Here is a 12,069-nt window from a genome sequence, read left to right on the forward strand (position 1 = left end):
TGATCATGGGGGTAAAAAATCAAGATTTTCAAAACAACACCGTGTCTTCGATAAATGCAAAAACACGTGGAAATACATCCTTGCTTTTTTTCCCCCCATCAATCTATTAAACGGCAGCAATTTGTATAGTTTCAATTTCACTTTTATTTTAGAATTTTCTTTGCCGTGTACCGAAGATGTGCCAACTTGTGGAGACAGTTGTGACAAAGTTCTCGAATGTGGGATTCACAGATGTTCACAACGCTGCCATCGAGGTGCTTGCGAAATTTGTAGACAGGTTAGAATTTTCTTCCCCTTTTGGTTCTTTTGAATAGATTTGCACTAGTTTTATTTTGAAAGGCCTTCTTTCGGTATATATTCCTGAGGCACTAAATTCTTTTTCCTTTACACATCCACTTCTCACTGAGGAGTCCAAAAACTTCCTATTCTCCATTATTTCTAAGTGTGAACTTGCACATCTTGTAGTTTCTAGTTTCTTTTGTTCAAAAACAAGATAATGCTCAAGTAATTATGTGAAAATGGCTTGGGGAAATGTTTAGGAGCATATTTAAATGAAGCTGATCCAAATACAGATAGTCCTTGACTTACAACAGTTCATTCAGGGTCCATTTGAAGTCACGACAACGTTTTAAAAAGTGATGAACCATTATTTTCATAGCATCCATGTGGTCCCTTGATCAAAAATTCAGATGCTTGGCAACTGACTCGTATTTATGATGGTTGCAGTGACCTGGGGTCATGTGATCCCCTCTTGCAACCTTCTGACAAGGCAGGTCAATGGGGAAGCCAGGTTTACATAATAACCATGTTATTAACTTAACAGTGCAGTGATTCGCTTAACAACGGTGGCAAGAAGGGTCATAAAATGGGGCAAAACTCACTTAAGTCTCGCTTAGCCTCAGACGTTTTCAGCTCAATTCTGGTCACGTTATAATATAATACATAATTACCTGTAATGTCATTCATACTGAATAGGACAGGAACAACGTGTGAATAAACTATTGTTTTTCCCAGAAATTGAGGTAACTGAGAGATTATTCCAAAGTGTTACTGTATATTGAGGTAAATAAATAATAAGTACAATAAAATAATTATATAAATTTAAGAGGTATTTTCCCCCCAGTTGTGAGACTATTTTAATCTCTCATTTTTTCCTTTAAAGGGTTATTTTTAACATCATCCAATTTCTTATCAGTTAAGTAACCAGATTTTGACCTGCATAATGCATGCCAGCTTTAGTTTCTTTCCATTGTACCTCAATAGGAAGTTGAAAAGCAGTGTCGTTGTGGAAAGCATATGAAACAGATGCCCTGCCATAAGCCATACCTCTGTGAAACCAAGTGTACAAAAATACGGGATTGTCAAAAACACCAGTGCAAAAGAAAGGTAAATGTTGGAGATGTGCTGCATTTTAGAACAAAATGGACATTTAATGTTGAAATTCCTTTTGGGTCTATGAAACCATGTGATTGCGTGCAGAAATATGCTGCAAAAAATACAAAGCAGCTTCTATGTTTCCTGGTATGTGAAATAATCTTGTATGCGAAATACATGTTTTTTAAAGCTCCGTTTTCATTTTAAAAAAAAGAAGGAATAATGTTATTCAAGAAATAATGATATTCCCATTACAAAAGAAGGGCAACAGACTCTGAAGAGAATGATTTTTATTGAACAAGATTATGAAGAATCTGAAAGGAAAATAATACTTCACTGCTAAGATAGGACTTTTTTCTGTGAACACACTGGCACTCATTAAAAAATGAAATTCTGATTGCCTGCTCTCAAAAGAATACACACACACATACTCATACACATACACATACACATACATGTATAAATATATACAAGGTTGTTTCTGTAAGGTACAAAGCTATTTGCTTTTTACCAAATCTAGTTTGCAAATAATGGAATTTAAGGCAGTGTTTTTCAAACTTGGCAACTTTGAGATATGTGGAGTTTGACTCAGAATTCTCCAGCCAGCATGCTGGCAAGAGGGACAAAATGTTGATTTAGAAGAAAAAAATAGAAAATTCTGGAGGCTTTCCTGCTGCTATGTTGCATGTTTATTATCCCTTTTAAAATCAGTCCCTATCTCCCTTGAATCCTCTGTTTTGTGTTCCCTCTGTACAAAAGGGAAAAATCATAGATCTAGATCTGTTTACAGAAGTGTCAAAAGACACTGGTAGAAAAGCTGTAAGGGCCACATCTTCCCTCAAGCTTTGTCAGGATTGAATATACACGCAGTGGTGAACATGCTGAGGGAATGGAGTTATTCCAAATAAAATCAATTATTAACATAACTTTTGTTAATGATAATTTCATTTATTTGTTCATTTACTTATGTAGGTAGTCTTCACGTTATGGCTACAATGGAGCCTGTTCCTCATGGTCATAACTCATGATGATCATAAATCAGGTGATAAGTGTGACTGACCTGATTTTATGGCCTTTTTTGTGACTCATCGTGGTTGTTAAGCGACCAGGCACAGGTTGAGGACTATTGGTAAATCATATTTATATGGCCACCCATCTCACAAAATCTGACTATTGATGGTGTTCAGTAAAACCTATGTATGCTTGTTTATGAGTCTTGCATATGCTTGCTTAGAACTAAGTCCTGCTGTACATAATAGCATTTAGTCAGGGAAATCTGGATAGACTTGCAATTTCTTATAGCAGTCTCTATATCTGAGAACTTATATATTTGATACAGTGTTGTCCTGGAAATTGTCCACCATGTGACCAAGTCTGTGGTCGAATGCTAGGATGTCGTAACCACAAGTGTCCTTCAGTCTGCCACAGAGGTAAGAATGTGCTGGAAATCCTGCTTATAACCTTTTAAACTAAATGGTGCCTGAGTCTTTGCTTGCAGTTGCAAAACATTTACTGTACATAATCACAGATAAAGCCAACCTTTCACATTTCAGCCCAAACACCATGAAAATGCATCATTCACAGAGTGACCCTTGAATTTTCAACTGTGGCAACAGGTAGGAAACGGCAAATAGTTTTGTCACCATTTATCAAAGCACACTATTTTAAAGCTGTGGTGCACTTTAAAAAAAAAATCTGAGCTCTTATCTGCAGACAAACCAAACCCAAATTTGGGGGTGTATTCTGGAGCCCAAAATTCTGTCTTATCTGTGATAAAATACAATAGGTCAAAACCTCTCAGTCCAGTTTAATTGCCTTGTTAATTTCCTTGCTTGATAAGTCTGTGTCAAGAGATGATACAGGAATGAAATATCTTAAAGAATAAATAGTAAAAAAAAAAGTCCCCACTAGCTCTAATAACATCATTTAAGTTATTTCTTATTTTTAATGCATTGAATTAAATAGCCTTGGTGGAGCAGTGGGCTAATGCCTCCTTAAGTAACACCAGCTGCCTGCAATTAGTGCAGGTTCGCATCCCACCAGGCTCAAGGTTGACTCAGCCTTCCATCCTTCCGAGGTAGGTAAAATGAGGACCCAGATTGTTGGGGGCAATTAAGCTGACTTTGTAATAATGCCGCTTGGGGTGTGTGTGAAAGCCCTAATAAGCAGGCATATACATAGAATGAAGGCTACTGCTAAGCTTGTAAGCCGCCCTGAGTCTTCGGAGAAGGGCGGGATATAAAAGGAATTAAAATAAATGAATTAAAATAAAGTTTGGTGGGGGGAAAATTACAGAACACGAGGAACAGTTTGTTTAGCTTTTATCGTATTGATGAAAATTGCACAAGAATAATCCTATAATTTAGTTGCTAGTTTTCGGCTTGAGGAAAACATGCCACACACATTGAGATGATGAACAAGCTTTCCACATTATTATTACCTTCTATTATATTGCATGCTCACAGAACCCTTTTTTATTATTCTATGAAACTCCTTCAGATTTGTTTGGAGAAACAAGCGAAGCCCTATCCATTGGGCAGGCACCATGGAAAACCAGGCCCCCTCCAGTCTGCTGGAAAAACCTCTCTCCTCGGAATTGTTCCCTGGTGCCCAAAAGGGCCACTGAGTTAATAGATGATTATTCATGAATAATATTGATTGAGATGCATTGTAAATATGTAATAGATAACCACTGAGCCATCGCGGCTCCTTTAATCATTTAATAGAGGATTATTCATGAATAATTATTGACGAGGTGCATTGTAAATATTGTAATAAGACACATGTGATTCAGATCTCTGAATGAAAGTCTCGTATGGTCTTGACCAGGGGTCTTCAAACTTGGCCCTTTTCTGACTTGTGGACTTCATCTCCCAGAAATTCTGGTTGTTGAAGTCCACAAGTCATAAAAGGGCCAGGTTTGAAGGCCCCTGCTTGTGGACTTCAACTCCCAGAATTCCTCAGCCAGGCACGCTGGCTGAGGAATTCTGGGAGTTGAAGTCCACAAGTCATAAAAGGGCCAAGTTTGAAGGCCCCTGGTCTTGACTGTGTGCCTGATATAATTAGTCTTAGTTGCTTTGATCAGGAAAGATGAGGCAGGATAGTTACCAGTGGTTTTCCAAAATTTGTTAATTGTCTTACTTCAAAACTGGTGCTTTATGACGCATATATTGATTTTAGGCAGCTGCTATCCGTGCCCTGAAACTCTGGATGTGAAGTGCAATTGTGGTAAAACGGTTCTCAAAGTACCTTGTGGGAGAGAACGTACCACCAAGCCTCCCAGGTGCAAAGAATTCTGCAGGTTAGTATTGATTTGTTTTGGTATTATTATTTTTTTCTTAAATTAAGTTTGTAGAGCAGGGGGTCTTCAAACTTTGGCCCTTTTATGACTTGTGGACTTCAACTCCCAGAATTCCTCAGCCAGGCACATGAGGAATTTTAGGAGTTGAAGTCCACAAGTCATAAAAGGGCCAAAGTTTGAAGACCCCTGTTGTAGAGAGTATAACAGCACATTTTATGAAGTTGTGAAAGTTGGGAACTTTTAATTCCAAACTTTAATGAACTGCAGCTTATAGGCACAAAGCTTTGAATTGCTGTCCTTTTGGGGGAGGGGGTTGCTTTGAGTCAGTGTTGACTCCTGGGGACCTTGTCAACTTGTCCTTTCAGGTTTCTTGGCAAGATCTCCAGCTTGCTCTCACCTGCTTCCTGGGTTAGGGTTAGGTTTAGATAGATTGGCTAGAAACCAGGAGTCCATGAGTTCTAGTCCTACCTTAGGCATGAAGTCAACTGTGTAACCTTCTGCCAGTCACTTTCTCTCAGTCCTAGAAACAAGGTAATGGCAAACCACTGGAAAACCTTCCCAAGAAAACTGCAGAAAACTGTATCCTTATCCTCCATGAATTGTCACAGAATTTTCTGATGGCAAATTCTGTAGTTTTACTCCATTTGGACAAAATTGCCCATCCTTGGTGTCGCTGGAAAAAAGTGACTTACAACTGGTCCTCACACTTATCACCTTCATAGCATCCTCACGGTGATCAAAATTTGGGTGCTTACAACCAGCATGGTTGCAGCATCCCAGGGGTCACGTGAACTTCCAAGCCAGCTTCTGACAAGCAAAGTCAGTAGGGAAAGCTAGTTTTGCTTAGTGACCGGGTGATTCACTTAACAACCTCAGTGATTTCACTCAACAGCTGCCTTAGCAATAGAAATTCTGGTCCCTATTGTGGTTGTAAGTCGAGGATTACCTAAATCAGTATAATTGGAATGAATGAATGAGTCAGTGAGTGAGTGAGTGAGTGAGTGAAGGAAGGAAAGAGTGAATGAGTGAGTGAATGAATGAATGAATGTATTAGTGAGAGTGAAAGAAGGAAGGAAGGAGTGAATGAATTAGTGAATGAGTGAGTGAGTGAAGGAAGGAAGGAGTGAGAGAATGAGTGAGTGAATGAATGTATTAGTGAGTGAGTGAAGGAAGGAGTGAATGAATGAGTGATTGAATAAATGAATGTTAGTGAGTGAAGGAAGGAAGGACTGAATGAATAAGTGAATGAATGAATTAGTGAGGGAGTGAAGGAAGGAAGAAGTGAATGAATGCATGAATTCACCAAATGTGTCCCTGAGACCTAGATGTGATCTGAGAACACTTGACAAGGTTTTAATAAGAAATATTCTTTCAATTAGCTGGTCTCAAACTATAGATTCTAACTACGAATATGCATCGTGCGAAATGACTATAGGGATAAGTCAACTGTTGGACTAATGTCTGACTTTTCTTGTTCTAGGCAGCCACCAACTTGCCATCATCCTAGTCGAGAGAAACACAGTTGCCATTTTGGCCCTTGCCCTCCTTGCCACCAGGCCTGCAAGAAAGTTTTAGAAAAATGCAGGCACTTGTGCCCGGCTTCCTGCCATGATGAAGCCCTTGTAAAGCAAACTGGCTTGGTAAGACAGAATGTAAAAGTGTAACGTAAAAGTGTCTTCTACTCTTCTTAGCAAAGAGAGTTTAAGCCAGGGGTCTTCAAACCTGGCCCTTTTATGACTTGTGGACTTCAACTCCCAGAATTCCTCAGCCAGCGTGCCTGGCTGAGGAATTCTGGGAGTTGAAGTCCACAAGCAGGGGCCTTCAAACCTGGCCCTTTTATGACTTGTGGACTTCAACTCCCAGAATTCCTCAGCCAGGCAACATGCGTGCCTGGCTGAGGAATTCTGGGAGTTGAAGTTTACAAGTCATAAAAAGGCCAAGTTTGAAGACCCCTGGTTTAAAAGCTAAAAAAAATGCTTACAGATAGATGTTATGGGGTTTGCTGACTTTAGAAATTAAAAAGGGTTGTTGATCTCTTTACCCACATTGTCTAATTTCTGCTAGGTAACCAAGATAGGTTTCCACTTGGCGGGTGATGTTTTGGTGCTGACTAGATTGTAGGATGTAATGAATCTTGAGACTTTGATGGAGGTTTTATTTATCCATGCGTCAGATAATGACTTATTTTGAAAGAGTTTGAAGTGGAAGGATTAGAGAACAAACGAAAGTATACGATATCCTCAAGAGAGCGAAAGAACTGAAATGGAAACGGAAATGGTCACATAGCAAGAAGAACCGAGGACAGGTGGACCAAGGCAGTCATAGAAGGGATCCCTCTGGATCCCACTAGGTCCATGAAAGAGACCTAAAACAAGATGGATCGACGTCATTAGCAAGTTATTGTGAGCCCAATTGGCAAAGAAAGCTCAAGACCGTGTTGGTTGGAGATGGCTTCATCCTGCAGTGGATAAGACAATGGCTAAAATGATGATGATGATGAGTTTGAAATGGATAACTGTGGGAGGGGAAGTGAAAACCTCCCTTAAGTTATTGAAGGGGCATGGATGTGTCCAGATGGAATTGGCATCACAACTTATAGAATAATGCACTTGTGATTAATCGTCACAGCCTGCTTTGAACTTGCCGTATTTTTCCGTCTATAAGACGCACCCTTGTATAAGAGGCTCTGGCATGCGAGTTTCTCCATGACGATCCGCTTTTCGGCGGAGCGCCAAACAGCTGAGCCGGCAAATCCGGAAGTTCAGTCGGCCGACGATCTTGCCCCCTCCCGTTTTAGTGGCAAGCCCACAGGGGCTTGACACCTGCACCAGGCGGCATGGCAACCCACACAGGCACGCCCTGGGCTGGGGACTCCATGTATAAGACGCTGCACTTGTATAAGACGCAGCTGATTTTTGAACAGGGTGTTTGCAGGAAAAAAAATAGCGTCTTATACACGGAAAAATGCGGTAACTGTTGTGTACTATTTTCTGTAAAGCCAAGGCTTTGTTGGACTTATCTGTGGATTTCTTTTTCTTAAAAGCATCAGCCTGCAGGACCGTGGGAACAGTCCACCGCACCTGTTTTTATTCAGACAGCCTTGCCTTGCCCTCCGTGCCACGTCCCTATTCCAACGTGAGTTATTTTAACTCTTGTAACTTTCAGTACATGGAAATGCACAGTACAGGTAGTCCCCAACTTAACAACAGTTCATTTAGGGACCGTTCAAAGTTAGCAATAGCCCCGGGAAAAGTCACTTGTGAGCGTTTTTCGCACAACCACTGCAGCATCCCCGCGGTCACGTGATCAAAATTCAGATGCTTGGCAACCGACTCGTATTTATGACGGTTGCAGTGTCCCAGAGTCATGCGATCACCTTTTTGCGACCTTCCGACAAGCAAAGTCGATGAGGAAGCCGGTTTTCACTTAGCAGCCATGTTACTAATTTAACAACCGCATCAATTCCCTTAAACAGCTGTGGCAAGAAAGGTCGTAAAATGGAGCCAAACGCACCGAACAAACGTCTCACTTTAGCAACAGAAAGTATGGGCTGAGTTGGGGTCGTAAGTTGAGAACTACCTGTATTGCAACTTATTTGTGCTTTAGTTAAGTGGGGCACTATTTACGAAGGCCAAACCGGATTGGACAAAGTATATAAATCCCAGTTTTCTCTTACCAACAGCAGCTCCTTTTTTTTTCTCCTGGTTTTAGTTTTGGCTTACTCAACCTCTGTAACTGCTCTTCCTCCTCTGCAGGAATTTATAAGGAGCTACCAGTCTAAAACTAATCGGAGAGTAAATTGTCCCTGACGGTGGGAGTTACAGGCAGCTCCTGTGCTTTCAGATCCCTGCTCCAATCACACAGAATATTCAGATGAATAGGTGGGCCCAGAGACCAGTCAGTTTTACCAGCAACTACCTGGTGTGCAAAAGCAGGATCTTTAAAATTGACAAAGGGCACTTTAGACTTCCTCGGTTAAACTGCAGCCTGGGAAGAAAAAAAAGAAGGTCAACAAGCAGCATAGAGCCAGTTTGGTCTGCCTAGGAGACCATGAGTTCTAGTCTCTCCTTAGGCGTGAACGGGATGGCCCAGTGGCTCAACGATTAAGACACTGGGCTTGTCGGCTGGAAAGCCGGCAGCCCACGTTCGAGACCCGAGCTCCACGCAGTGGGGTGAGCCCCCGTCCTCACCTCAGCTTCTGCCAATCTTAACAGGTCGAAAGCATGCAAGTGCGAGTAGACGAATAGGTACCACTTCAGTGGGAAGGTAATGGCGCACCATGACATCACCATGCCCTGACACATGACTGCAGCAAGGTCTTAGAAACAGCACTGCCTCCATGGCCTACAGTTGGCAGTGACCTTCTTTATTTTTATTTTTTTTAAAAAAAAACATAGGCATGAAAGCTGATTGGATGACTTTGAGCCAGTTACTCACTCTCAGCCCAACTCACCTCACAGGGTTGTTGTTGTTGTGAGAAAAATAGGACAATAGGCCACCTTCAGTTATTTATAAAAAGTAATAAAAGGCAGAACAAAAATAAATCAAATAAATACTCTACTTACCCAGTAGTGGCAACTTGCAGCCTCCTGCCATATCTTTTCCTCGACAGACGCTACAACTGTTTTAACCGCCCAGAACGTATTTCCTTTTTCTCATTCTCCCTGATTCTTCCTATAAGAACGAGCCCCATTAATAAAACAGGATGACTGAAGCAAGTTGTCCATGCTTGAGAATCCGGAGTCTTCTCTTTGCTCATATACAAAGACAAACAAGTTGGCCTATCTCAGGGGTAGGCAACCTTGGCTCTTTTTTATGACTCGTGGACTTCAACTCCCAGAATTCCTGAGCCAGCCATGCTGAGGGGAAAGGGAGAGGCTTCCAAGCTGAGCCATGCTGGCTCAGGAATTCTGGGAGTTGAAGTCCACCAGTCATAAAAGAGCCAAGGTTGCCTACCCCTGGCCTATCTGAAGGATCACTACAAAGAGTTCCCAAAGGAACCATTCAGATGAACGAAATGGAATCATGTTTAAATAAATTGAGCTTGTTTATTTTCTCTTTGCAGGCAATGCTTTGGAAAACACGAGGTGAGTCATTATAGCTGCCACTATTTGAAACAAAACTGAGCTGTGCATAACTTGGTTTTAATTAAGGGTCTCAGAACTAAGCTTGAGCATATAATTGACTTGACATGAAGTTTATTTGCGACCAAAATGTTTTGCTTTTTTGTTTGAAACCCACAGATAATTTTTCATCAGCAGAACAATGCAAAATTGTTCTAAAGCATTTGTAAGCATGAGGTCCCCGTTTGATCAAACTTTGGACATATTTCAAATAACAGGGCACGTTGATGAAATAGCCTTTTCTGAATGTTTAATTAGTTCGCTTCTTTTTATGGGGCTTTATTATTTATTATTTTTGCACGCTATCTTTCTTGGAAACCATTAAATGGTTTGTCAGCTGATAACTGCTGGCATGATATATTTTGTGGCTGTTTCAACAGAATCTGCAAATGATATTTTGAAAATGAAAATGGAATTCAAATGTTGTTTAGTCAAGTAGCATTTGAGAGTTCTCCAGTTCCATGAAAGAAATAATGTGTGTTGATCTCAATATTACACAAGAGGTCCTTAAGTCATCTGGGTGGAAGATGAGAAAGGTTTTTTAGCATCAGGTAGTATGAACGGAAATCAGCATGCACTCTGTGTGGAGTTTCAGTTTTTTAAAATGGAAAAATCTCAAATGAGTACTTGAATTTTGCACACACAAAAAAGTGAGGTTCTTAGAATATGTTTAAGTAACAAGAATATTCCATCATTAAAATGGCTTGAGATTTGTAAAGAGTGAATTGGTCTCTTACAATTTCATCTGAGCAACTTAAGGCAACTTTGACAGATGATGTTTGGGGGAAAGTTCAATCTTACTACAAATACCTAAAAAAATACAGGGGGAGGGGGTTTGAGAGAACGTAGGAGAACTAGAATTTATAAATATGACTTATGGTCCCAGTTGACATAATAAACAGAACAAATAAACTGCTGCCAAATATATTGCATCCTTCTAAGTTGGGCATGCCATTTGTTCATCTGTCCTCTGGGGCATTAGTTCCCTTTTTCCGTTAGACTTCTTAAAGAGGTTTAAAAAATTGTTTCTGAACCTAGCTGAGTTTCCACAGGCATTTTCATCCTCTTTCTTTCTTTTTGATAATCCAGTTTTGGCCACAATTCATCTACTCTACAAGTACTCCCCATTTGGCTATGAGAATTAGGACTGGCAAGCAGTCAATAAATGAAACTGTGACTGTGATTATGTTCTTATTTCAGTTTTTCTTTGCTTTACTGAGTTGCAAAAATCATAAATGCATGCTGCTTCAGCTGGTGCAGAATGCAGCTGCGCGGGTTGTGATGGGGTTTTCCCGATACTCCCATGTAACACCTCTACTCCGTGAGCTGCATTGGCTTCCGGTTGCCCTCCGGGTGAGATTCAAGGTGCTGGTGATGACCTATAAAGCCCTAAATGGCCTGGGTCCGGGATATTTGAGGGAACACCTGCTGCCAGCATCAAGTTCCCTTCGTCCCGTGCGCTCGCAGAGGGAGGGTCTTCTCAGGGTGCCGGCGGTAAAAGACTGCCGGCGGATAACACCCAGGGGGAGGGCTTCTCTGTGGGTGTGCCTGCCCTTTGTAACCAGCTGCCCGTGGAGCTTAGGACTGCCCCCGACCTTCGTTCATTTCGCCGAGACCTGAAGACCTGGCTCTTTGAGCTTTCCGGCCCAGGCTGAGAGTTTTAATTGGGGTTTTTATATTTCTACTTCAGGGACTGAATTTAATCATTTTTAATTGTTTTTTTTAATTTTTGTATTGATGTTTTAAACACCTTGTAAACCGCCCTAAGTCCTACGGGAAAAGGGCGGTATATAAATCTAATAAAATCTAAATCTAAATCTAAATCTAAATAAATGTGAGAAATAGTTGTAAATTTTTCATCACTGCCACAACTATGGACAGTTGGTGAATGAAACATCAAACGACAATTATGCGTGCTCTCAAAGTTTGCTATTAGGAGTGACTGATGTGCTTATGAACAGTTTGAGAATATAACAATGATGAGAATTTAGGTGTCATGCACAAATAAGGTATATAATATGTAAGGCAGGGGTCTTCAAACGTGGCCCTTCTATGACTTGTGGACTTCAACTCCCAGAATTCCTCAGCCAGGCACACTGGCTGAGGAATTCTGGGAGTTGAAGTCCACAAGTCATAGAAGGGCCAGGTTTGAAGACCTCTGATGTAAGGTTTCATGCCATGATGGATTTTAGATGTGCCATGGAAATTCACTGTGGTTACTATTTAATGTAATTTACAAAATAGTCTTCCAGTCCTTTACGCCAGGGGACC

General features: G+C 40.9%; 1 protein-coding gene across 1 annotated transcript in view; it reads left to right on the forward strand.

Annotated features, from left to right (window-relative positions):
- Positions 1–12,069, forward strand: part of NFXL1 (nuclear transcription factor, X-box binding like 1) — a 50,640-nt gene that overhangs the window by 17,642 nt on the left and 20,929 nt on the right. The window contains exons 9-15 of the mRNA XM_081332984.1: positions 153–277; positions 1,264–1,386; positions 2,714–2,804; positions 4,555–4,675; positions 6,156–6,315; positions 7,719–7,810; positions 9,741–9,762. Of these exons, the coding sequence (XP_081189110.1) occupies positions 153–277; positions 1,264–1,386; positions 2,714–2,804; positions 4,555–4,675; positions 6,156–6,315; positions 7,719–7,810; positions 9,741–9,762 (734 nt within the window). The remainder of the gene's footprint in view (positions 1–152; positions 278–1,263; positions 1,387–2,713; positions 2,805–4,554; positions 4,676–6,155; positions 6,316–7,718; positions 7,811–9,740; positions 9,763–12,069) is intronic.

The sequence above is a fragment of the Vipera berus genome (assembly GCF_964194415.1).
Source record: "Vipera berus genome assembly, chromosome: 7".
NCBI classification, from domain to species: domain Eukaryota; kingdom Metazoa; phylum Chordata; class Lepidosauria; order Squamata; family Viperidae; genus Vipera; species Vipera berus.